This window comes from Oncorhynchus tshawytscha, linkage group LG24 (genome assembly GCF_018296145.1).
Source record: "Oncorhynchus tshawytscha isolate Ot180627B linkage group LG24, Otsh_v2.0, whole genome shotgun sequence".
Lineage (NCBI taxonomy): Eukaryota > Metazoa > Chordata > Actinopteri > Salmoniformes > Salmonidae > Oncorhynchus > Oncorhynchus tshawytscha.
Genome location: NC_056452.1, coordinates 14,283,277 through 14,310,350, shown reverse-complemented (window position 1 = coordinate 14,310,350; position 27,074 = coordinate 14,283,277). Strand labels below are relative to the sequence as shown.

At 44.3% G+C, this 27,074-nt stretch overlaps 1 protein-coding gene across 6 annotated transcripts in view; it reads right to left on the bottom strand.

Moving 5' to 3' along the window:
- Positions 1-754: 754 nt before the first annotated feature.
- raraa (retinoic acid receptor, alpha a) overlaps positions 755-27,074 on the bottom strand; it is a 220,219-nt gene continuing 193,899 nt past the window's right edge. For 4 of the 6 annotated variants that reach the window (XM_024386750.2, XM_024386752.2, XM_024386751.2 and 1 more), the window contains 8 exons: positions 20,290-20,438; positions 14,534-14,675; positions 12,093-12,200; positions 9,238-9,398; positions 7,242-7,418; positions 6,608-6,812; positions 5,497-5,655; positions 755-3,081 (listed from right to left, as the gene is read on the bottom strand). In XM_024386750.2, coding sequence (XP_024242518.1) covers positions 2,879-3,081; positions 5,497-5,655; positions 6,608-6,812; positions 7,242-7,418; positions 9,238-9,398; positions 12,093-12,200; positions 14,534-14,675; positions 20,290-20,438 — 1,304 coding nt within the window. In that variant the 3' untranslated portion in view covers positions 755-2,878. The remainder of the gene's footprint in view (positions 3,082-5,496; positions 5,656-6,607; positions 6,813-7,241; positions 7,419-9,237; positions 9,399-12,092; positions 12,201-14,533; positions 14,676-20,289; positions 20,439-27,074) is intronic. The other 2 variants (XM_042305348.1, XM_024386753.2) reach the window with 1 other exon arrangement.

Genomic DNA, 27,074 nt, shown 5'->3' with positions numbered 1-27,074 from the left:
ATTGCATAATCTGCCTACTGCCATAGTCAGTTTAATATAAAATTATTACTGTGCATTTAAACGTACTCAAAAGGCTGGTAATCCAAAATAAATTAGACATCTGTACACTGTTCCTAAAAAATGAGGAACACTATATCTTCTACCAATCAAATGATGAAGCCATTTGAGTAACTGCAGCAAACATCTTTCTCGCTAATTTGAAAAGCTGTTCTTATCTCATGCAGTTACAAGAACTAGTACAATCCCTCCAAGCACAAGCAGAGACGCAGTATGCTCTGTGTTCGTAGTTTACTGTCTGTGATGAGTGATATTAAACGTTCTATGCCAGATGACAAATAACCCCTCTCAATGGCCTGCTTGCTACCAGCAGAACACCGTAGCCTTCGTTGGTATTTGAGGGCCTAACATTTGTATGGTTGTCCGCGTACTGTACTGCAGTCTGCAACAGCACATATACCATACCACGGAACCCATTTATTACTACGTACTTAACATTATGCAAGACATTATGACTGTCTGTAAATGGTAGCCGTTGCTGCCATCAATGTATTTCTTCTATCAGAAGAGGCCTACTCATCTATCAGTGGGGTGTATATGACAGACATTTGTTTACACGCCAAGTAATGCTTCTCAAAGGACAAGGCTCAGGTGCAGAAGACTACTCAAGTATAAGACTATAAAAATATATATATTACACATCTTGATGTATTATCGTAAATGTGTAATCAAACACTGCTTCAGGCACACACACAAACACTATTATGAAATGTTTTTATTTTAAGTTGCCTGATGAATTTTGAAAAAAATTGCAACATATTCCATTCTTCTCAAATCGAGGGGTTTGTGTTGCTAATCCAGATTCGCTGGGGAGAGGCTTGTGCGCGGTTGTGGACAGGTGAAAAATTGAGGGTAAAAAAAAAGCAGCTTTGACCGTACAAATAAAGAAAATGAAAAAAAAAAGGAACACATTTATGATTCCAACAGAATCCATATTGACATCCTCTTCATAGCTCTTGTTGTTCAGACCAGTCTCTCTGCAAAGTACTGGCCTAGCAGAGACGAGTGATTGTAGAGTTGTAGAATTCAGTAGCATGCATATGTGTGTCAGTGTGTGTGATTAGCGTTGGTGTGCAGCACAGTGGAAACTCTTACAAAGAACAAGCAAAGCATATAGAATGATTCTTTCCTGAGACATCGGTATGTGTTTGTGTACAGTGATGAATGTTTGAGCGAGCTGCGTGTGAGAATAAAAAACTAGGCTCAGTGGTGATGTTGGGCTTCTATGAAGAATCACAGGTGGTATTGCTCTGAGGCAAAAGGTCAAAGGTCCCGTTTCCCAAAACGGGGTCACATTCATTAGTGCACACTGCAAAGCATTTTACAAGGGGGGGAGGGTAGACTCTCCCTGTGTCAATCACTTATTTTTTATTTTTCATGCCTAATGAATACGACCCAGGTTGTTGGTGTAGTAGTGAGAGCATAGTCAACAAGGCCAACTTTCTTCACCATCAATAGGGAACACTAGATCACTCAAGTTACCCTCCCCCATATTCTTTTTTTGGGGAAAATGTGTGTACTGTACTCCATCCTTCACATTGTAATCCATTTGGGAACCATGCTGTGTCTAGTCTCTGTGCCTAGCTGGATGAACCCAGCGCCTGGCTCTCAACCCTCCAACTCCCCAAATCCAATCACCAAAAAGCCCCAATATGAGTGCTTTGGTTTTCTTTTTCGTATTCATGGAAATCTATGTTGTAAGAGTGAACTAAATTGTGGCTGCTGTTTTTAAGAACCATAGTGATTTCTATGGACCTGTCCCTCATTTAAAGGGACAAACAGATGCGTTTCCTTCAGGAAAATGTGCTTAAAATATATTTTTCTTGAAACAGAAACCTATGAACAAAACACGTAAAAGGTATCCGTAGTTTTTTGTTTTTTTTAAAGAAATGAATACAGCTTATATACATGAACTCAAAGGCTACTTAAAATACACCTTAACTTCATTCATTTGATTTCTTGAAGGACCTGTGACCATATCATACATCCAAGCTCATACAATCATTTCTTTTCCATTCTCTTTTGCAGCAGAAAAGAAAAAGGAGAGAAAAAGCAAACCCAACCTGGAATAGTTCGAGATTTATCGCAACTCTTTTCTGTGCACATTTGCGTGTGTATGTCTTTAAATTGAAAAAGTAATTTTAACTTCTTTACTTTTGTTAATTAAAACATCATCAGTATGTGATAAAACAATGGAACAATTCTCTTTTGATACCCTCATGGGTATAAAACAATTTAAAACACACAAAAAAGTAGTTTTTCTCCTCAACCTGTTATTCCATCAAGAAGAATTCAATCACAACAGTTCCTTACTTTTCTATATATATTTATATATATTTTGTACGAAATCTGTTTTTCAAAGATGGAAAAGGAGAATGACCCAGTCTTTTTATGTGGGTTCTTCTTCGACAAGTCCATGCCTGCAGTCCGCCATGGAGAAACGAGAAAAGTGTCTGGTGTTAGTCTGTCCGCTTGTCCTGTCCATTTGTCTGTCTGTTCCCCCCTTTCCCGCCAGCCCCTCTGAGTGGACCAGTGTCCACAGCTCTGCCTGCTCGATTCCTTCCCTCAGTCTTTCAGATAGAGAGATAGAGAGAGAGAGATAGAGAGAGAGAGAGAAGGGTGAGGGACAGAGGAGATATCAGCAGTGTTCCAGAAAACGGAGAAATCCCACCACCGCCCGTCCGCCATTTTCCCGACAGTGTCTTTGAGGGGGTGGAGCACATAGGGAGGAACACTCAAGAACACGCCAGTCTCTGTGTCCATTGAGGAACCCCCAACCACAGGGAGAAAGAGGGGGATGAGCGAAAAAGAGGGCGGCTTGCTACGGTGACTGCGTGGTGGGGCTGGGGCTGCTTTGGGCGGAACTTGGGGATAGGCTGGGGCTGCAGCTGCCTGGGAGGGCCCCACTGGTCCGGGAGCCTGTGGCCCCACTCTCCAGACCCTCAGAATTCTCTAGCATCTCCTGGATGAGAGGGGGCATGGAGCCCGGGATCTCCATCTTCAGGGTGATGACACGCTCGGCTCCTGAGGAGGGGAGGACCAAGATATGGTGTTAGTCTGTCCTCAGTTGTGGACATTCAACCCCTTTATATGAATGAGTCAAACTTGACATGGATCTACATTACAAATGTATACCTTTACAATTTAGTTTAAACCTTTATGGACGTTGCAAAGTAAGTACTTTAAAAGCTGCACTATGCAGAAATTGCGCCTCCATTTCCTGGTTGCTAAAATTAAAATAGTTTGCCTAATTTCAGTTCGCGACAAAACAAGCAAGTATAGCTTATAGTATAGTGTAGAGAATCATTGTGCCATCTAAACCTCTGTGAAATATATTTTCCATAACCAAACATATTGTATAGCTTATAGTATAGTGTAGAGAATCATTATACCATCTAAACCTCTGTGAAATATATTTTACATAACCAACAATATTGTATAGCTTATAGTATAGTGTAGAGAATCATTGTACCATCTAAACCTCTGTGAAATATCTTTTCCATAACCAAACATATTGTATAGCTTATAGTGTAGAGAATCATTATAGTATAGTGTAGAGAATCATTATAGTATAGTGTAGAGAATCATTATAGTATAGTGTAGAGAATCATTATAGTATAGTGTAGAGAATCATTATAGTCTAGTGTAGAGAATCATTATAGTATAGTGTAGAGAATCATTATAGTCTAGTGTAGAGAATCATTATAGTCTAGTGTAGAGAATCATTATAGTCTAGTGTAGAGAATCATTATAGTATAGTGTAGAGAATCATTATAGTATAGTGTAGAGAATCATTATAGTCTAGTGTAGAGAATCATTATAGTCTAGTGTAGAGAATCATTATAGTCTAGTGTAGAGAATCATTATAGTCTAGTGTAGAGAATCATTATAGTCTAGTGTAGAGAATCATTATAGTCTAGTGTAGAGAATCATTATAGTATAGTGTAGAGAATCATTATAGTATAGTGTAGAGAATCATTATAGTATAGTGTAGAGAATCATTATAGTCTAGTGTAGAGAATCATTATAGTCTAGTGTAGAGAATCATTATAGTCTAGTGTAGAGAATCATTATAGTCTAGTGTAGAGAATCATTATAGTCTAGTGTAGAGAATCATTATAGTCTAGTGTAGAGAATCATTATAGTCTAGTGTAGAGAATCATTATAGTCTAGTGTAGAGAATCATTATAGTATAGTGTAGAGAATCATTATAGTCTAGTGTAGAGAATCATTATAGTCTAGTGTAGAGAATCATTATAGTATAGTGTAGAGAATCATTATAGTCTAGTGTAGAGAATCATTATAGTCTAGTGTAGAGAATCATTATAGTATAGTGTAGAGAATCATTGTACCATCTAAACCTCTGTGAAATATATTTTCCATAACCAAACATATTGTATTCTCAGCTGGTGTTCAAAACCGAAAGTAAAAGACGCAAAAACAAAACTTAAGAATGGGAAGCATATAAATAGCGCACATAGAACAGATCTATGCTTCTTAGACTTGCTTTCGATAAAAATCTAAAAATCTACAGATCTAAAAATCCCATTTCTATGTTAATTTGGTCGGGTCGCCCAAAAAGTTGAATACTGCAGCTTTAACTACTATATATAGTAGTCCATTATAATATAACGCTAATTGAAACGGGACTTCCCATTAATACATGAGGGGGGTCTCTGAAGAAACACTTCATATACAAAGTGGGACCTTCTGGTAGTCAGAGGCTCCCAGCCAACAGAACTATACAAACTGCAGTGATGTGTAAGAAAATTGTCCCCAGTGATAAAACGCAGTGTTGAGTGATAGACTGAGTCTGAAGGTTTTAAAAAACAGAGGCTGCCGCATGCATGTAGATTATATCACCATAATAAAACACTGGGAGAAGCGTTCCTTGAACAATCTTCCTTCTACTTTTCAAAGTGAAGCAGGATTTATTTCTATACAAAACCCATCTTAATTCTCAGCTTTTTTTGTCCGTTTTTCAATGTGAGTTTTAAAAGAGAGTATCATCACGTGCAAATACGCAGGTCCTCAGGGGCAATATTACAAGACCTAGAGAACATCAATTAGGCTTTTAATGGCATTAGGCACTAGTTTCACGATCAGTAAGTGATTTTTGAATTGTCAAAAACACGTTGGAGGTCATGAAAGGTCTGCTGTACTGAGGGGGCACAGGAGTAAATAACAGTAATAACTGTACCATCCGCATAGAGAGGAATGTTACAGGTTTTATATAAATAGTGAAGAGAACAGGGCGCCAAAAAATCGACCCCCGCTGCACACCTTTCGTAATACTGAGGAAACTACATTTGTGTCCTGTCCGTTATCGATCATCCGTGAACCAATCGCAAGATGCCTGATCTTGGCCTATTTCAGACAACCTTTGAACGAGAAAGAAATGGTCAACGGTGTAGACGGATGTGTCGGACTGCCTATCACCTTTGGCACTGATGCTCCTCAGGTCGGTGATCTTCATCAGCATCTTGGGAAACATGTGTGGTTTGTGAGGCCTCCTCTTCCTCACGTAGATCTTCAGAGCCTCCAGTAGGGGCTCCTGTAGTACGTCCACCTTGTCCGCCTGCTCCAGGTCCTGCCGATCTACACACAGCCACAAACACAATACAGGGGTGTGTTCAGTGAGTTGAAATGTAATGAATAGAGCTCATGCTAAACTGTATGCATTCTCTGCATTCAAATTGCCATCGATAAAATGCAATTGTGCTAGTTGTCCATAGTTTATGCCTGCCTATTTCATGCCATATTATGCCTGCCCACCATGGGGCACTTCTGTTCACAACGTTAACATCAGCAAACCGCTCGCCCACAGAACGCCATACAAGTGGTCTGCGCTTGTGAGGCTGGTTGGACGTACTGCCAAATTCTCTAAAACGACGTTGGAGGTGGTTTATGATAGATAAATTAATATGAAATAATCTGGCAACAGCTATGGTGGACATTCCTGCAGTCAGCATGCCAATTGCACGCTCCCTCAAAATTTGACAGATCTGTGGCATTGTTTTGTGTGACAAAACTGCCTATTTAAAAGTGGCCTTTTATTGTCCCCAGCACAAGGTGCACCTGTGTAATGATCATGCTGTTTAATCAGCGTCTTAATATGCCACACCTATCAGGTGGATGAATTATCTTGGCAAAGGAGAAATGCTCACTAACAAATTTGTGCACAACATTTTTGATGAATAAGCTTTGTGTGTGTATGGAACATTTCTGGGATCTTTTATTTCAGCTCATGAAACATGAGACCAACCGTTTACAGGTTGTATTTATATTTTTGTTCAGTATAGTTTCGAGCCTGTCCAATATGTGAATGCTGGAATACGGTACAGTGACAGTTGCCTATAATGAGAAGCGATGTGACCAGCTCTATTGGTTTTAGACAGCGACACCTTCACAGAACACATGAAGACGAGGCAGATTAACTCCTACCCTACTCTACCTGGGCACAATGTCATTATCAACTTCAAATCACTGAGTGTGTATGGGTGCGTCTGTATATGCAGTAGCATTGATTGAATCCAAACAGCCGCAGTACCTCCACACAGCAGACAGATGGCGCTGAGCAGCCCCGTCTCGGCGTCGTCCATCTCCAGGGGGAGGAGCTGGTTGGCGAAGGCGAACACCAGGTCGGTGAGCGGTCCGAAGCCGGCATTGTGCATCTGGGTCCGGTTTAGCGTCAGGCCATCTGAGAACGTCATGGTGTCCTGCTCCGGTGTGTAGCGCGTGCAGATCCGCAGAATCTGAGGGAGCAGAGCGCAGGATTGGTTGAGAATGCCAGAAATAAAATACATAGGCCAATCATGAAATAGCACAGGGTATGAATCGATAAGTAGCTGTAGTACTTTCAATAATCCTATGAACAGATCTTATATAATAGAGTGGTCACCACTCACTAATCCCAGGCCAGAAAAAACTAGATTGTGTACAGGTTTTTACACCACCCCAGCACTCATACATCCGTTTCAACTGATCGAGTTCCTACTTATAAGGTGATTTGTTGGTGATATGGTGTTTTAGTGCTGGAACAAACACCTGTACTCCCTCTCAGATGGACCAGGATCAAGGTTGGTTTATTGACCAACTCTGATCGTGAAGAGCGATCCGAGAGGGTGTGTTAGCATTTGTTCCAGACAACCATTAGTAGACCTAACCAAAAGCGATCCCCTTACCAGTATGTCCAGACAGGCGGCCTTGAGCAGGGTGATCTGGTCAGCGATGGTGAGCGTGGTGAAGCCGGGCAGCTGCTTGGCGAACTCCACTGTCTTGATGATACACTTGGTGGACAGCTCACTGAATTTGTCCCACAGGTTCACGTCCAAAGCCACACGCCGCTCCGAGCTGTTACTCTGTGAATGAGATAGAGAAACTAGTAAGAGTTTGATGGCTAACCTGTTTTTACTGGATGAAGATGGTTTTACATTGAAGCAGCAGCGCAACTTTCACTGGGGACGGGGGGAACGGGGGGGGTCACATTCTGAAATTGCCAGTACTGAGCTAGTAGTGTTCTCGACTGAGGTGAATGAATTAGAGAGCTAGTAGCCACCAAAGCCAATTTAGCTCTAGTCTAGCCTGTAGCTATCAGTATCAGATTGCGATATGAGGTGGCTATTATTACCATTTAACAGCTGTTGTTTGTATGGAAATGTTTTGTAGCCTTTTTGTCCCGTTTCAACAGAAGTAAATTAACTTTGATTGCTTTCGCCAATTGATATACAGAGAAAGAGAGCTGGCCAAAATTGGCGGTTTTTGTGCAATGTGAGTTTTTATTAGAGTCAGTATAGCAATGTAATCTTATTGATTTGTCAGTTTCCCTAGATAATTCTAGTAATAAACAGCTCTACAGGCTTCACTGTCATAGTGTTGTGTACTGACGGTGCACCATGATCATCATGTTTTAGCAGGATCAGATGGTGACAGGTGTCCCAGCAGGGTCTGACAGCCAGGGAAGACCAGTCTGAGTTCTGGTGATTTTTGCAGTATATTAACAATATTATTGAATGATACAAAGTTCCATCTTGAGATGATGGGTAGACCTACAGTACCTACAGGACAGCAGATTAATGCTACAGTCTGGGATCTGGGAATAACGGTCATTTCAATTATTGAACCATTGATTCTATTCTTAGATAAATGTATAAATGTACACCAAGGTAATTCTTTCTCATGCCTCAGTTTAGGAGGACCAGATGGTGACAGGGGTCTCAGCAGAGACAGGCAGCCAGGGAAGACCAGTTTGTGATGGAGCTCAGGTGAATTTTAGCAGATACACTTTATTCTCTCTGTGCAGCAAACACTGAACAAGCCAGATGCCTCAAAAGATTTCAACTATAATACTGAACAAAAATGTAAACGCAACATGTAAAGTGTTTCATGAGCTGAAATAAAATATGTATAATGTATGTGTAGCTTTGCACTTATTTTTTGTATTATTTTTAACCTTTATTCCCAAACCTAAAGACTGTGAAAAAAAAGTTGTGTTGGAAGAGAGTTTAGTTATTGACTAGGCTGGTGGGGGTTGGGCATGTAGAAGGATCTGGCTGAAATTTGATAGAGGATTTCTTAATAAACACAATCAAAAGTCCTTGTACTTCATTTTAAAAGAGTTGTTCATTTGTTAGGTTATTGGTTAAAGGAGCAACAATATTGATTATAGAATTAGCTTTGATCTTGTTCAGTCTTATCACTTAAACATATTTAACAATGATCTCTTAACTAGCTTGATGACTGGGACATTTTTGCTTTTTTGTTGTCGTTCTAAATTAAGACGGCTAGAAGGGTCATGGGTCATATTGGATTGTGCAGAAATGCAGGGAATGATCTTAGATGCCCCAATTATTATAATTTTTTTTGGGGGGGGGGATCCCCAGATCCTCCGCCAGATTATTCCCCCCCCCCCACTTCTAAAAACAAAGTTGCGCCCCTGCATTCAAGACTCCACACAGACAACATGAATGACACAATAAATCAAATGAACGAACTCTGTCATTATGAGAATCACAGGTAGCAGCACCAACAAGGTTCTGAAGCTACACTTAAACAACACTTTGAAGAATCATTCAGTTAAAATACCAACCACAACAGATGAGCGAATGCACTGTCCTGGTAATCTGTGAGATTTTACATACAGAAACACACACACCTCTGACTAAGTATTGTGGTGCTCACCGTAGTGTATTTGCCGAGCTGGCAGAGGGAAGGGAAGGTCTCCTTATGTGCCTTGCTGACCCTGTTGATCATCTGCTCCGTCTCAGTGCTCAGCACGTAGCTCTCAGTGCACTCCGGCTTCTTCTCATCCTTCTTCTTCTTGTTCCGGTCGTTCCTCACCGCTGATGGGAGAGAGAAGGAAGAGAAGCAGGGTTTAGGAACAGGGAGGCCATTTAGCAGTGGAATGTCTAAAAGGTGTGTTAAAAAGAAGGGGGCTTCGGAGGTAAATTTGGTATGTCTCGGTTTCAGTTGGTTGGTTTACAAACAGTCTAGGAAGGATACTGCTTTTCCTGCCTAAACTAGAAAGTAATTGTGATATCAAAGACAGAAATAAAACCAAAATGAAATGGCAAGACCATCGGTAAAATTAAACTGCGGGTAAAGCACCCAGGATTTTACTTGTGTTGGGGGGGACAAATTGTGGAACAGTATTTAAATTGTGGCGGTATCTAGACTGAAACTAAGAGGGGATTGAGATATAAAATAGAGGTAGCAAAAGGACAAGAGTAGGAGGTGGTGTATGTAGGCTAGCTAACAGGACAGATACCCGATAGAAGAGGATGATTAAGTGGCAGTAGGAAAACATCAAGCTCCGAGGGCCTCTGTAGCTAAGAAGCCAGCAGAACACATTCCAGCTCTGATCCCATCCGGGAAGATAAACGACCGTGAGAGGTCGGCCCAGGGGGGACAGAGATATTACTGAGGAAATAATCCAAAAGGAAAGCCTGAGAAATGCCATTCCCCGCGGCGCTCCGACCGCTGCTGTGAATGTAGCTACACTCACTCCCGAAATGACAAATACACCAGCCGCTGCTGTGTTTAGCATTGGAAAGCCATTAGGGTATATTCAGCTCTCTCCCTCCTCCCCCTCCCTCCCCTCACCCACCCTGGGGTGTATAGGTCTGACGAGGGGAGGCGGGTTAGGTGATAAATAGCGTTGGCGGATAAGGTCGTTCATAATGCTGACACATTGCTACTGCTTTCATTAGAGGCCCTGGCTAATCTAATAACATAATATGACAAATATCCAGGCGGTAATGGTTTTAAGGGCTCGGCTGAGCCCCCGCTCCCACTAGCTGCACAACCCCCTCTAGCATTCGCTCTCATGCACTCTTTCTATCTCCATCACTGTTGCGCATTCCTCTCTTCTCCCTCTCTTTAATCCTCAATCGCCAATTTATTTCCTTCTTTGTCGCTCCAAGCTTCACTTGTTCTCTGATAGGTCTTCCCTGGGTTTGTTGTTTTCCTCTTCTCACCCCTTTCCCCAGACCACAGCTCGAGCCCCAGCGCAGACCCAGTGGTCCCAGACCTCGACCCAGAGGTTAACCTTAGGCACAGACCCTGGATCAGTTCCCCTGTCCAAATCCTAACCATTGTAGGGGTACACAAAAGTCATCACAGATTACTGTCTGTCTAGGGACAACATCTGACCCAGGGCCAGAAAGGAATGCACCGTACAGGGACAACGTTCATTAAATCAGTCCACAGACACGGGGGGGGGGGATCCAGGTCTGAATCTCACACACTATACAACAGCAGATCCTGCATTTGCTAGGTAAGCGCACCCTCAAATCACTAAGACTTCAGATGAAAATGAGACTTTTGGCCAAATTTGGCACAATTACAGAGATATTGATTAATGTGCGTCACTAACAAATAAAAACACAGTAAGTAAAGTAAAGTACTTTCTTACATCTATACAACTACGCATTGCCAACAGCTATTTCTCCTTGCCACAAAGTCAATCCACCTTTAAAGGAGCTGACAGGTGAGGAGAGCTGAGAATGATGTGAGTGTGTGTGCGTATGTGTGTGTCTCGGGCCCTCCCCGCTCTCCTGTACCTGTCAAAGCGACTCAGCAGCGCCCCCCCAACCGCCATTACGGCGCCCGTTGGAGACGTTAAATGAATTCCCTAAATAAAAGTGGAGAATCCTTAACGCAGAGACATTACCCGTGCTGACAAATTGACACCGCAATCAAAAGCTGCACAACACAATTGAACGCAGTCATTAAAGAACTATTAGCCGGGACTCGCGATCAGTCACGGAGAATTGCTGTGTGCAATAACTGGAGGGCGATCCATAGCAGGGCTAGCGAGGGGGAGAAGAAATACAGCCCACAGCATTATTTTGTGTGTGTGTGTGTGTGTGTGTGTGTGTGTGTGTGTGTGTGTAAATCGTGGAATGTGTCTACACGAATGCTTTGTTTGAATATGAATGTGTTTGAGCTATGAAGGATTCTTTCTAGCATTCTTAAAATGGTACGACCGTGTGGAATTGGGTTTCCCACTGATATGAAACACATTCTAGCAGTCTATTCATTGTAGCGTATAGTATTGTATTGGGTATGCTAGAAGCAATACACATACTCCCATCAATCAATCACTTGTACTCATAGTGGATTTCACAATATAAAAGGCTACGTTTGACAATGTGTCTGGGTGCGTGTGTATGAATGTGTGTGTGTGCATGAGAAAGCGAGAGAGGGCCAGCTAGCTGACAGACAGGGATAATTTGAAGGAGGAAAATTAAACCCATGACAGGTCGTCCATCACACAGATTAAATTCAATGGAAAGATAAAAATGTCAATGTTGCCCTGCTTCTCCTGCCTGCCTCTCTCTCGCTGCTCTGTTCTGGCCAGGCAATGATGAAACTTATTCTCCCTCTATCCTCTCCTACCCTCCTCCTCCTCCTCCTCCGTTCATACATGCTGGAGATGCTAGGGCACTGCACGGGAGATGAAAACAGGTGATGAGGGATGGATGGAGGGAAAGAGGGGACGGAGGAATGGAGTTGGGGAAGGAGTGACTGCTTACCCGGGGGAGCTGCCCTGTCCGCCCCAGTCTGTCCTCTCCCGGTCTCCAAGGGTGGGGGCGGCGGCTGGGGGCCCAACGCCATCCCGCCTTTGGAGCTGGAGCGAGGAGCTGAGGCGACAAGGAGGGGCACAGTTTTACCCCCTCGACAGGGCACACACTAACTAACACAGGGCTCCCCCGTAGTACAGTACAGCCACACACACACCCTACCACAGTAATTACAGCGGGGAACGTGTGTACAATGAAATGGACTGTCCTATAATCTGAACGTTAATAACCAAATTCAAAACACAACTTAAAAAAACAAAACAACTTGAATAGGCATATTCTCTGTCGTACACAGACTGTATTGAAAACCACACAACTTCATGACATGGATCAAGTTTACATTCTACACGCCTAGTCACCAGCAGAGGTTTAACGGCACGCCGAAGGAAACAAACATAGTCAACATTGATATTGTAATAGAGCATTTCCCCCAAAAACTCCAGGCCAGCCCCTGCCTTTCCTCGACATCACTGACTCCTCTCTCAGGCTTTCCCTGGTACCCCCCGGTACCCCCCCCTTCTCTTTCACTCGCTCGCCCCTCTCTGCCTCGGCATGGCCACCTGGCACCGGTCCTGACGGTGTTGGAGCTGTCGAGCAGACGCAAGGTCACCGAGACGTCCCCTAGCAGAGCGGCCGGCCCTCCCAGCCTCCTCGGTAGCTCCCCGCAGGTCCCCAGATGGCCAGCCCCCCCCGATGGAGCCCCGCAACACAACCAAAGTCATCAGCCAGGACACAGGGACACACGGAGAAAGACATCTCAACACTACACCCTCACATAACCCAATCAGTACACACACACACACAGAATAAATAGAGGGAGTATGGGAGAGTAAAGGCGTCCGTCAGCATGCTTCCCAGACTAAACAGTTCGGAAGAGTTTGTGCATATATTATGACGACATTTTTGTTAGTTTTGGACTCCGGTGAGGTTTTTTAAATCGTCTGTTCAGGATCCCAACATTGTTTCTCGAGGAAAGCCGAAGTCCGGAGCCAAAGTCTATACCCGTTAGTCGGTGATTGGTCAACAGTAGGGATTCTTCAATAAAGTCTGTTGTCATTCAATCTTTCAATGAGAGACGAAATACTGCACCAAACATCTTAGTTAGCTGTGAAATTGCGTGACTAAGATCTCCTCTGCAAAAACGTTCAAATTGATGACAGATTTCTTGAGTTCTCTCAGATTAATTCTGACTATTGTGAGGAAGTGTATACTGGCTACGGTGTCTCAAAATGGACAATATGTACAGTATTGTCGCTTTTTTCTTGTTTTTCAAGGAAGGCTGAAGGGAGCATGCGAGCACACTCTTTCGGTTCACCTAGCGGAGTCCAGCATGCTGACGCCTTAAGAGTGAACCTATATGGCTACTTTTTGAACTTGAGATAGAAGTTGGCCCTTAACCATTAGGGAGATGAACAGAAGAAAGATCTCACCCTGTATCAGTTGTTAGGTTCCACTTCTACCTATCCTGTCTATTTACCTTCAGCCATGCAGTACCGACTTCAAGCCACAAGATGGCAGTGCCATTTCAAACTATCTCCAGTCTGTCCCTGTGGTGGGTGTTGCAGAGCCGGCCTGCCGTAATCCTCATAATCATGATTAATGGGCCCATTCAGAGGTAAGGAGCGCTGAGGATAGCTTACTTTACAGTAGGCCTCAGACGGCCAGCCGCGTGGGAAACTCGCAGAGCGCTTACAGTACCATGAAGAGGGTAAATACCATAGTAGAGAGACGACAGAGAGAGGGAGGAGTGTGCCCGCCTGTGTGTGTGTGTGTCAGTATATTTACAATGCCTACAGTGTGGACCTGTGTGTGTGTGTGTGTGTCTCACCTCCACCAATTAGCTCATCTGGTCTGACAGTGTGTGTATGTGTATGTGTGAGGGGAGGGAGTGTGTTGACACAGCCCCAGGGATGCACTCATCAGAGGCGACGCCTGCTCATTCACTCTCCGCAGGTGCTAACATATTCATCACAGAGGTCCACTAAGACTCACTATGCTACCACTATTACTGTGCAAAGCCAAAATGTGTATTAGGGCAGTGTACACTACCCACATATATATGCACACACCCACACACACACACACAGTTCTGAGGCCCTATGATAGAGAATGATGATTGTGATCAGAGTTTTTGTTGTGTAGTATAGGCTCGACTGGACAGTGCCGCGTACTTCAGTGACGCATGATATCCCATCAATCAGAACTCAATCAAACACCCAGACATTTCATCCCAGATGGCAGTCGAACGGAAATGATTTAATTGTCCTGATTGTCAGTGCATAGTTTGGATAATGACATGGCCTCTGTGGATGACGTCCTGACTCGGGAGGTGTAGCGTATAGTGTACTGAGGTTAGGGTTGGCAGGGTGATGTAGTTTAGCAGCGCTACTCACACTCCTTGGACATGCCCACTTCCAGGCATTTCTGCAGCCGGCAGTACTGGCAGCGGTTCCTGGTGACCTTGTTGATGATGCAGTTCTTCTCCCGGTGACACGTGTACACCATGTTCTTCTGGATGCTCCTCCGAAAGAAGCCCTGGAGGACGGAGGAATGAAGACAGAGAGCGAGGAGAGGGAGGAAAAAAAAAGAGCGATGAGAAGAGAGATATTGTCAGTGAGCGTGAGGAGATTCAAGAACCTATAGATAGTCCCAGAGTGTTCCATAGGGTCCACAGTGCGTTACCCAAACACTACGCTCTTGAAAGTCATAGAAATGAATAATCTGCAGGAGAAATATTAACTCCTGTTGCCATCTCATGAGATCACCCACGTACCTTGGTAATAGCCCATTAGGACATTGAGAGATGCTTTTAGGACTTTAAGTAAGTCAAAACGGTTCGGGGATATGAAACGCAGAGGCCAATGGGCCTCTAGCTATTTTCCATGACCTACTTTATATATTTAAAATGGCCCAGCAAAAAGAAATTCTGGGTCGGGGCCAACTGAAAATCATTACAGAGAGAGAACATGGGTTTAAAATGCTTACAAAAAAAACACTCGCCGCAGATAATTTTGTTTCAGCAGATATCTGAAACAAAACGAAAGGACAGGAGGAGGGTGTCAGATACACAAAAGTCGCCAACCCATGCGTCTCAAAGCTCCAAAAACCTAAAAACCCCAACAAAAGCTCACAAACGGTACATCTACCATTCGAGGCATCTACCCCCTTTGTGTATTCTGGCAAGGCAGAGACTGTAGAGGATGCCATCAGTATCAAGCACAATGTGGAAGTTATAACTTCTATTTCTTTTCATTAGTCACTCAATGGGTTAATCACTGGCAACATTGACGGGCGGAGGAGCGACGGTGGGTCATAGGTCATATTGAATCACGGAGGAAAGGGGGTGGGTCAATGTGTATCATGGAGGAAAGGGGGTGGGTCATGTTTGGGTGGGGCCGGCTGGCAGGGGAGCGCCACAATTCCAGGAGATTAGCTCTCTGGCCGACAGATGGACTAAAACCCACAATTTGTCCTTCCCGGATCATGGGCTATCCTTCGCTCTCCTCGTCCTACCCCTCCTGAGAGGAGAGACAGGCAGGCTGATAGGTGGGGAGGGATCCTATTTGAAGGTGAGCGAGATGAGAGGAACAGTATTATTACAGTATACTGTAGGCTATATATGTGCGTTTGATCAATCGATTAAAGTGCTATTGCGTAAACGTGGCACAACTGTATGAGACGGCAGCATCCACAAGAGGCCATCTCAGTCTACGGACTTGAGCCCCATTGAAAACCTGTGGTTTGAACTGAAGAGGGCGATCCCATATGTGCAGACGAAGGATATCATTGTTCTGGAAAGGTCTAAGATCCCTTCCAATGTGTTCTGTAATCTCATAAACCATTTTAGAAAAAGGCTTTTTGAGAGAAAATATGTTTTACTTGGTAAACAAAATCTCTTTCTATGAGCAATTGTATTAGTATAAAATAATATTATTAGAATTTTTGGGGGAGCATACACTATAGCTCAGTATTTATATTATTTTGCTCACGTTTATTAAGGGTGCCAATAATATTGGACCTGACTCATGTGCATGTGTGTGTGGTAACGGTTGATTGTGTGGGAAAGGTCTGAAACTGCACAGGGAAAAAAGGCATGAATCCTCTTATACTTGTAGTTCACAAACTGTGCCTAGAGTAAAGCCAGCCTCCCCAGACTCCCACTGAGTGTGCAGGTGTCCTCATGCGACCATCTGAAAATGCCCAGAGACTCTGCCTCTCCTGCTTGGCGACTACGTCTGTGACAGGCACATTACTAAAGAAGTGACTAACAAGGACAGCTAAAAACACCACAACATCAGAGAGACGAGCAATGTTGGGGGGGGGGGGTTTAATCTCTTTCGCATCAAAGAAAATAAAAAGAGAGGGTTCATGCTGTGCACCGATGCCTCGGAGGCAAAAACATAAATATGAAGAGAGCATGCAAATGTTATGTTAAAGTGTTTATATCTGGGAGGAAGAGAGGGAACATGAGAGTTCTCCACTTCAACAACAAACAAATGAGCCATCTCCAAGTAGCTTGTTCCGACCATATCCCTCAACACCCCCCCCCCCAGGGTTGGGCTTTGTAGCTGGGCTAGTTAAGGAGATGCTAAAATGCTAACCCTCAACTTACCCCAGTCTCCGATGACTGGCTGTATATACATGAATATGCCTGTAGGGTTGAATTATTGAGAATGCCAAGCTTCATCACCTCCTATGGTGAACAGGACAGAGGGGAGGCGAATGCTGAATTTGTGAAAGTTCTGCTGGGGGGCGGTGACTAGCAGCTGGCGCCGGGGTAGCTACCACCCGGCAGGGATGTACACACGCTTGCACGCACAGCACCCAGTGAGTTTTAGCCAGTTTGTTTCTTATATAGCCAACATGAAGTCATGGTCCTGTTTTCATATTGACTCAGACTGCACGCACGCACTCACTCTACATCTCTCCATCAATAGCTAGTATTCAGTCATTAGCATATTTAAAATCAGGTACAATTAGAAAACAAGGAGTAGTGTGAAGTTGAGACATTAAAAGCTATTGAGGACGTGCAACAGGCAACTCCGGCAAGTGGTGCATTTCTGCCCCCATAAAAGGGCAGGATAAGGATAAGTCTCTATTAGAGGGCAGGTTAAGTTCCATTGAAGGCGGCGAGATCTTGCTGTGTTAAAACAAGACTCTTTCAGCTCCACTCATCTCTTTGTTGTCCCCTTTCGGTCATCTCTACTCTCCTCCTCTCCTCTCCGGTCCTTATGTCCCCGTCTTTCTAATCTCTCCTCCTCTTCCTAATCCCTCTTTTCTCATCTCCACTGTGGATGCCGTGACCCGCCTTCCTTTGAGTGTCAACTGGGCTCCTTCCTGCAGCACATCTTTCCCTCACTCCGTCCCCCGCCCCAGGCCAGGTGTTCGCTTCCCTGGGCCCAGCCATGTGAGGCAGGTCTAATGGTCACCTGTCACCACCGCAGCCAGTCATCCAGCCTCCCTCTCTGCCTGCCAGTCTTAGACCATCGCCCTGCCCTCAACCCCTCTAACACCATCCCCTTATACCCCCATCCCTCGACCTCCATGCACTACAGATGAACAGCAAGTCCCCCAGCGCACCACTGCTTACGCAAGCTTACACAACCCGGTCTTATGAAACACTGTACTGCAGATAAGGCGGCCAGATACCACTTCAGAAGGCAGACGGTTGCCTTATTACAGGACAGAGTGCAAGTCAGTGTACCTGCTGCTTTCATAACACGTCTCACATAACCACGCGAAAAGGCTTGCGAGGCCTGATCAATGGAGAGCTCGGGAGTGAAGAACACGTATGATATTTGAGGACGTGCTGGAGATGGCTTACGACACATGCATGGGGAGCGGGGATGACAAGTGTATGTGTTGACTCTTGCTGAATGAGGGTGCAGCTCTTCTGCACCCGGCCGGAGCATGCGCTTTTGATAATGACTTAATTTGGAGTTCGAACGACACAGCAGATCCACACTCTCCAACTAAAGCCACTAACAGAAGATATTTTTCCATATAGTTTATGAGAACTGTATAGCGCAATATTATTGAAGCATAGCCCACATCTGGCAGTCCCGTCATATATAGATAGAGTATAGGGCGGCAGGTAGCCTAGTGGTTAAGACTGTCGGGCCAGTAACCGAAAGGTCGCTGGTTTGAAACCCCACTTCGACTAGGTGAAAAATCTGTCGCTGTGCCCTTAAGCAAGGCAGTTGGCCCCCACAACAACTGCTCCCCGGGCGCCGATGACATAGATGTCGATTAAGGCAGCCCCTCTCACCTCTCTGAATCAGAGGGGTTGGGTTAACTTCTCTAGGGTAGGGGACAGCATTGGGAATTTTGGATGAAAAGCGTGCCCAAAGTAAACTGCCCGCTACTCCGCCATAAAAGCTAGAATATGCATATAATTAGTAGATTTGAATAGAAAACACTCCAGTTTCTAAAACGGTTTGAATGATGTCTGCGAGTATAACAGAAATCATATGGCAGGTAAAAACCTGAGAAAAAAATCCAACCAGGAAGTCGGAAATCTGAGGTTTGTAGTTTTTCAACTCTTGACCTATCGAATACACAGTGTCTATGGGTTCATATTGCACTTCCTAAGGCCTCCACTAGATGTCAACAGTCTTTAGAACCTTGTTTGATGCTTCTACTGTGAGGTGGGGGCGAATGAGAGGGGAATGAGTCAGAGGTCTGCCAGAGAGCCACGAGCTCAGTCTTGAGCGTTCACGTGAGTTAGCTCTGTTACATTGCAATTCTGAAGACAAAGGAATTCTCCAGTTGGAACATTGTTGAAGATTTATGTTAAAAACATCCTAAAGATTGATTCTATACATTGTTTGACATGTTTCTACAGACTGTAGTAACGGAACTTTTTGACTTTGTCTGCTCCTAGTGATCGCGCGTCGTGAGTTTGGATTGTGTACTGAATGCGCAAACAAAAAGGAGGTATTTGGACATAAATGATGGACATTATCGAACAAAAACAAACATTTATTGTGGAACTGGGATTCCTGGGAGTGCATTCTGATGAAGATCCAAGGTAAGTGAATATTTATGATGCTAGTTCTGACTTCTGTTGACTACACAGCATGGCGGATATCTGCTTGGGTTGTTTTGGTCTCTGAGCGCCGTACTCAGATTATTGCATGGTATGCTTTTTCCGTAAAGTAAAAAAAAAATCTGACACAGCGGTTGCATTAAGGAGAAGTGGATATAAAATTCCATGCATAACAATTGTATCTTTTAGCAATGTTTATTATGAGTATTTCTGTAAATTGATGTGGCTCTCTGCAAAATCACCCGATGTTTTGGAACTACTGAACATAACACGCCAATGTAAACTCAGATTTTTGGATATAAATATGAACTTTACCGAACAAAACATATATGTATTGTGTAACATGACGTCCTAAGAGTGTCATCTGATGAAGATCAAAGGTTAGTGATTAATTTGATCTATATTTCTGCTTTTTGTGACTCCTCTCTTTGGCTGGAAAAAATGGCTGTTTTTCTGTGACTTGGCTCTGACCTAACAATCGTTTGGTTTGCTTTTGTCAAAAAGCCTTTTTGAAAATTGGACACTGTGGCTGGATTTACAACAAGTGTATCTTTAAAATGGTGTAAAATACATGTATGTTTGAGGAATTTTAATTATGGGGATTTCTGTTGTTTTGAATTTGGCGCCCTGCAGTTCCACGTACCCTAGAGAGGCTAAATGCGGAAGACACATTTCGGGTTGAGCAACTGATTAGGTATATTCCCTAGATATAGGAGGTTAGAATAAGCAATGACATAAGCGATAGTCCAGTCCACTATTTTTAGGCCACCCCCCAATTGGAACTTTGGATAACGTTCATTGGAAATACTAGACATAGCATGTGTTCAAATGTTCCGGGGTGGTTACTCCCATTCCAAACCAGGATGTGTGTTAGAAATATCATCATGGGCACCCCTATATGCATTCAGAACATTGGGCCAGCCCACCATTTACAGAACATCCCCCAGAATCAATGTACAATTTGAACCTTGGATCAAATAGAAAGAAATATAGCATAGAATGAGATATAGAATGGAATATAGCATAGAATAGAATGAAATATAGAATAGAATATAGTATAGAATATCATGTATGGATATAAGGTTAGGTGGTGTGTCGCACCTTGCAGCCTTCACAGGCGCTGACTCCATAGTGGTATCCTGAGGACTTGTCTTGGCACACAAAGCAGGGCTTGTAGACCCGCGGGGGAGGAGGGGGTGACGGCGGGCTCGGCACTATCTCCTCTGAGCTGGTACTCTGCGTCTCTATAGCTGTGGGAGAGATAAGGGGGGGGGGGTGCTTAGTACATACTACTTAACACACACACTTCCTAACAACACATTCAGCGACAGAAACGACAAGGACAATATCTTTTATAGGCCACTATCGTATCCCGGACAAGAAAGACTTGGTATTGTCGAGAGAGTCTCTCTCTGAGCTCTTGGCAAGAAACAGGCCTACACGGTGAATCAAAGCAAGGCTTGAGCCGAAGAGAAAAGCAGGCCATCCTTGTTTACCGGTAACCTTGGGGGGGTTCCACATATCAATCGAGACAATGTAAGCAGCGGAGATCACATAAGGATGTCCTGAATGGCTGTATAGAGGAACTGGCTCACCCATCAGGGAAGGAACTCGACAGATAACAGTATTCTCTCTAGGCTGTGTGTGAATGAATGGTGCTTCTAGCGAGGAATAATGTTCTGCTGGACTAGCGTCCATTACACGCCGTTGTATAAGATATACGAGTCCTGGTGTATATGGTCACCAAGGGTGTGTAGGTCTAATGAAATCGAGCGGTATAGTCATGTTTTCACAGAGAGAAAAGGTGACAAAAGCTAAGGTCAAGTTGGACATTGAGAACCAGACACCCCAAGGCTGTCCAGAGTCATCCTTTCTCTTCCTCTAATTCTCTTCCACCCCCCCCCTCTCTCTCAGAGTCACAAAACAAACAGGCCTTAAGACGCTAAAGACGGGCGAATTAACAAAGATAATTAGTCGGGAGCCCTTGATATGAGACCCAAGATGATTATTCTTGAGCTAGACGGGCTATAAAGGGATCAGGTGAGCAGCTCTGAGCAGCTCAGCTTCATCCAAGGCCAAGGCATACGGGCTGTCGAATTATGTTCTTTTTTGTTTTATTCAACTAGTATGCGGCAGGCCTCTGGGAGGGTGGGGGGTAGAGAAATGCTGTTGTTGGGTTGAAGTAACAGGCACAGTGGACTATGCCCTTAATATCCTCTGTGTGTCTCACAAAACCTCTGTAATCACACACACACACACACACACACACACACACACTTCAGTCATATACTGTAGCTAGCACACACACCAGTCATACACTGTAGCACACACAGACACACACAAACAGATTGAGAAATTGTGACGTCTCGTTCTCGGAGCTGCCCAGAGGCCCGGGCGGCACTCGTGTGTAAATAAACAAACTATATTTAACACAAGCCTCACGGGTTCACCAGGCTTGCAGTACAGCTGGGAACAGACTCCACGTGACGCAGCAGACAGCCGTTCTGGATGGAAACACCACGGTCTCGCTCACCGACGCAAACACACATGTCCATCACCCACATAATCTCCCCCTCTTCACTCACAGCTCGCGCTCTCTTTGTAATGTGTCTGTTCATGTTTCTGCAGTTTGCACGGTCCTGAAAAACTCTTGGGAAGAGTACATTCAGACAACCCAAATACACCAGGCTGATGCATACCAATATGCTCACGCTCACCGCTGGAAAAACATCAAATAAATGTTAAAACCAACCCCAAATGATCCTGATATCTCCCTTTTCACGAGGCAAACATACAGTATATCCACGAGGTTCAGATATCCTGATAGCAGTAACGCAGTTAACTGTAAAGACAACACCAATGAAGCTCATATTGAAGGGACCAGCTGCAACACTAATCAGACCCAGGATATAAAAGACAATCTCACTCCTGTCTCTCACTCAAAACAGGAAGAATTATTATTATAATATATATTTTTTCACCTTTAACTAGGCACGTGAGTTAAGAACAGATTCTTACTTACAATGATGGCCTACACCGGCAAGGGCTGGACGATGCTGGGGCAATTGGCACCGCCCTATGGTGTCTGTAGTGACACCCCTAGCACTGAGATGCAGTGCCTTTGATTGCTGCGCCACTCGGGAGCACGAATGACAGAGTGGTTGGATGTCTTTAAAAGTGGTCCACTGTTTTCAACAGACCAGCAGCATATTGTAACATGTGCGAATACTTCCTCTATTACTTTGGCTTCCTAGTGCTTTAGCATTAGGGGACAAATTGAAGCTTATTTAGCCCATGTGGCTAGCATGCTCCTGTGCAACCTAGGGTGGTCTCATTAGTCAACCCTGTTGTACCCATACCTCCCTCATCATACCAGCTGTGTCCCACAGTTATTATGAGATCCGTTCTGTGGGTTTCTGCTAAATGCCACAAGCTCCCTTGTGTGGCCCTACTCCCTAGAGCAGGGCTCTCCAACTCTGTTCCCGGAGAGATACTGTTCTGTAGGTTTTAGCTGTAACCCTAATCTAGCACACCTGATTCTAATAATGAGGTGTTTGGTAAGAAGAATCAGGTTAGTTACTGGAGTTGGCGTTAAACTGGAGTTGGGGTTAAAACCTACAGGAGGGTAGCTCTCCCGGAACAGGGTTGGAGTTAAAACCTACAGGAGGGTAGCTCTCCAGGAACAGGGTTGGAGTTAAAACCTACAGGAGGATAGCTCTCCAGGAACAGGGTTAGAGTTAAAACCTACAGGAGGGTAGCTCTCCAGGAACAGGGTTGGAGTTAAAACCTACAGGAAGGTAGCTCTCCAGGAACAGGGTTGGAGTTAAAACCTACAGGAGGATAGCTCTCCCGGAACAGGGTTGGAGTTAAAACCCACAGGAAGGTAGCTCTCCAGGAACAGAGACAGAACACACACACTCAACGGGCACTAATCGCACCACTGGCGTATGGAGAATGACCTTTAAAAACCTCCTCTTCTGAGGAAAACTTTATTCATTTTATCTCGGGGGGGAGGGGGGTCTTGCCTATGTGTAAACACAAACTAGCCTCGGGTCAGCACTTCAAAGCCTGTGCCTTTAAAATCATTTTATAGAGGAAATGAAAAGGTGATCTCGTAACTGCTCTCTAGGGGACTCCACTTCTGTACATATATGTGCCCCCATTGCACTCGTTATTTTAAAAAGGCATCTTCATTGTCATTCATCAGCCATGGAAAATTCCATGTAAAATGACACGGGTTCAAAGCCTAAGGAATACAGGCGTAATGAAATATAGGCTAACTACTTAAGGATGCCCCTAATACAGAAGCACCTGTATGGCCAAAAGCCAGTCTGCATGAAGTGCAAAAGTTCAATATAAAGTATAGCTAAATATAAGCCCTCCGATAGTAACAAGGCCTGCGCAAGACTGGAGGCACAGTGACTGTTTACGGCAGTCTTACTCACCGCAGCTCACATGGCTCTCCACCTTGGCCCTGAGAGAGAGGGAGCGAGACGGAGAGAGAACGACTGAGCGAAAGAGTGGTAGAGGGGCAGAGCAGGAAAAACGCAATGTTATGTATACCTACCGCTCTGATACAGTATGAAGCACCTAGACGTGTGTGTAAGCTCATCCAAAGGAAAAACAGTATTAACCTTATGTATTTAATGTACCCAGAGGACAAGCTTAGAGTAAAGAGTAGAAATACACTCAACACTGCACTAATTAAATAGGGTCCGCTATTCGCTTCAACTGACGACGGACGGACAGGGGGGACACGAGAAGAAGTTAAAGAGAGATGCACTCAGAGCACCCTCTAATTCATTTGGGGAGGGGTGAAGGGTTGAGGACAGAGTGAGGGACGAAGGGTTGAGGACAGAGTGAGGGACGAAGGGTTGAGGACAGAGGGAGGGACGAAGGGTTGAGGACAGAGGGAGGGACGAAGGGTTGAGGACAGAGGGAGGGACGAAGGGTTGAGGACAGAGGGAGGCGCTCATCGCCTTTTTTTGCTGTCATCAGCGTTCAGTCTTCGCTGATCCCATTGGCCCTGGCTGGCAGTCATTACTCTCATGTCAAACAAATGAAACCCAAGTAGAGCACCTCTTTACGTAACGCACCACATTTTCTTGCATTAGCAAATACCCATTCATCCTTTCCCTTCCTATTACAACCTACATTATTACCAGGTCCACAAACCTATTGACCCCTACTAAAACTGCCCTCATCAGACATATGCAACTACGCATACAACCAAACACACGTACAGTACATATGCGCACAAGGGCAACAGCCCTTCAGTGATCCACCGAGCCCCACTGCCACGCACACCTACACAGGCACACACACTAACTGTCCTAATGAGAGCACACATGAAGGAAAAAAAAAAAAATGGACAAAATCTGGGACACAGGACAAGAGTCTGCGAGGGGACTGGTTACTGTAATTAAACACAATGGCCCAGTTCTGGAGCGCAGAGCAGAGCTGGGGCATTGAACAGAACAATGGCGGCCCTGTGGGATGGAGGGGCTGACTCAGAAGACAGAGCCCACAGGGCTGCTGCTACGGCTGCTGGGCCACACCAGCTCTACCTCAGCAGATATAGAGCACCTCTGGGCAGTGCTAAAGCCACAGGCCTGCCTGTTGTTCCCTAGCACTGATAAGGCTAGCTCGCCTCTGTAGACACCATGACAGAGAGGCTAGCTTAGCGATACTGTATAAAAAGGCCAGCTAGGCTGTCCCTAGTCCTGTAAATACAGAGAGGCTAGCTTAGCGATACTGTATAAAGGCCAGCTAGGCTGTCCCTAGTCCTGTAAATACAGAGGCTAGCTTAGCGATACTGTATAAAGACCAGCTAGGCTGTCCCTAGTCCTGTAAATACAGAGAGGCTAGCTTAGCGATACTGTATAAAAGGCCAGCTAGGCTGTCCCTAGTCCTGTAAATAAAGAGAGGCTAGCTTAGCGATACTGTATAAAAGGCCAGCTAGGCTGTCCCTAGTCCTGTAAATACAGTACTTTATTGGAGTGGCAGGGGGTTGATGAACCATCTAAATATGATAGAGCTGTACTCAGGGGGGTAAAGACCATGTTAATGCACCATCTCTAGAGACATCGTCTAGATAGAACTGGATATAGCCGAGCCGTTCTATCTGAATCATCTCGACCTCAGTGAACCTCCTCGTCTCTGTGATCAGTATGACCGTGATTAGTGCGGAGCGACGAGCCCAAATTTCAGTTTATTTTTGTTTCTTTAAATAACAGCTGCCTGTTCTCATTGGTTCTTGCACAGGCAAGCCTGTAGGGCCGGCAGACAGACACGGAGAGGGAGAGAGGGACAGAAATTCACACAGGACGCGGCGCAAACGAGAGGGATAGAAAGCAGTTGCTCAGGTATCTCTACCCGACAATGCATCTAATTGATAGTTGTTATTCAGCCGTATTAAAAGTATGCCTCATGGATTTTGAAGAACTACAGAAGTAGTGATTGTCAGACTGTAGGCAGCAAGCCAGCTAGACCAGCATTTCCCAACCTGGTCATGGGGACCCCGCCCTGGGTGAATGTTTTGGTTCTGGCCTTAGCACTACAAAGCTGATTCAAATAATCAAAGCTTGACGATGAGTTGGTTATTTGAATCAGCTGTGTAGCGCTGGGGGGGGGCAGGACAGGGGGGACCCTGAGCTAGACTACTAGCATAAATGAGGATAACTCTTTGGGAAGCACAGTCATAGATGGCTGGCTGGCTGCTACTGCATGAACAGAGATGAGATGATGACTTGGAATGAAATTAAAGTTTAAAAAAATACACACACACACACACACCTGAAATACTTCATTAATGTGAAAAGGTTGGTTTATCAATAAGCGATAATGGGCTCTCTACCATCTTTGGGGTTTTATTAATGAAATAATAAAGTCATCAAACTAAAAAAACATCTGTAATACAGACAACCAAAATATTTTGTTCAAGTAAAGTAATGTTAATAAATGAGCCTAATAAGTGCTAATGGGCAGTTAACCCAATTGTTTTATTCTGTGTTTTTCTGTGTTACAGCATTCAACCCACATAATGCATTTATTGTAAAAGAAAAAGTTTTTTAAAAATGTAATAAAATTGAAAAGCTATTATTATTATTTTTTTTAAACTGAACCTACCTCAAAAAGCATTAATCTCATCAGCTCTCTCTCTGGTTTCTCAGAATCCCCTTTGATGTTCACATTCCCAGACAAACGTACAAAAACAGTGTGTGTTGCATTTGTTTCGGCAGCCAAAACATGTTAATGGCTTAACTTAATGTGCTTTACACGGCAGCAGCACCCAAAGCACCGGGTGTTGAGCGTTCACAATGCCACACGTCAACCGTTGTGCTCACATTAGACATATTTTTAGTACTCAGTTACACTGTAGATTAGGCCGAACAACAGGACACAGAAATTATTCAAGAAGCAAATCATATCTAATAATCACACAAAAAATAGACTATATCAAAAGTTCTGACAATGCATTAAAACTAGCCTGATAACCTGTCAGTTTAAATCCTCTGTTATTAGCTAGAGGAGAAGCAGACTGGCACCCAGACTGTATAAAGACAACCATACAGAAAACCCTACAGGCTATCTTGTAAAGTTAAGCCTGAGTGGCTCAAAGCAGAGGCCTCATTCGTTGGCCTATTCCTGGGCTGTGTACGGTTCAGGTCTGGGTTATAGGCAGGGAGATTTGATTAACGTCATCCCCATTGGGTGATTGGGCCCAGCTGTGAAGCATATTAATGAGATTTCAGCATTATTAGGGGGGAATTGTAACTACATTAGCCAACAGGCTGGCGGGGCTAGCAGTCATCGGGTGGGGTGAGGGGGAATTCACAGGGTCTTCCAGTGTACTGTCCTTTACGACCAGTCACAGGCTTCTGTGT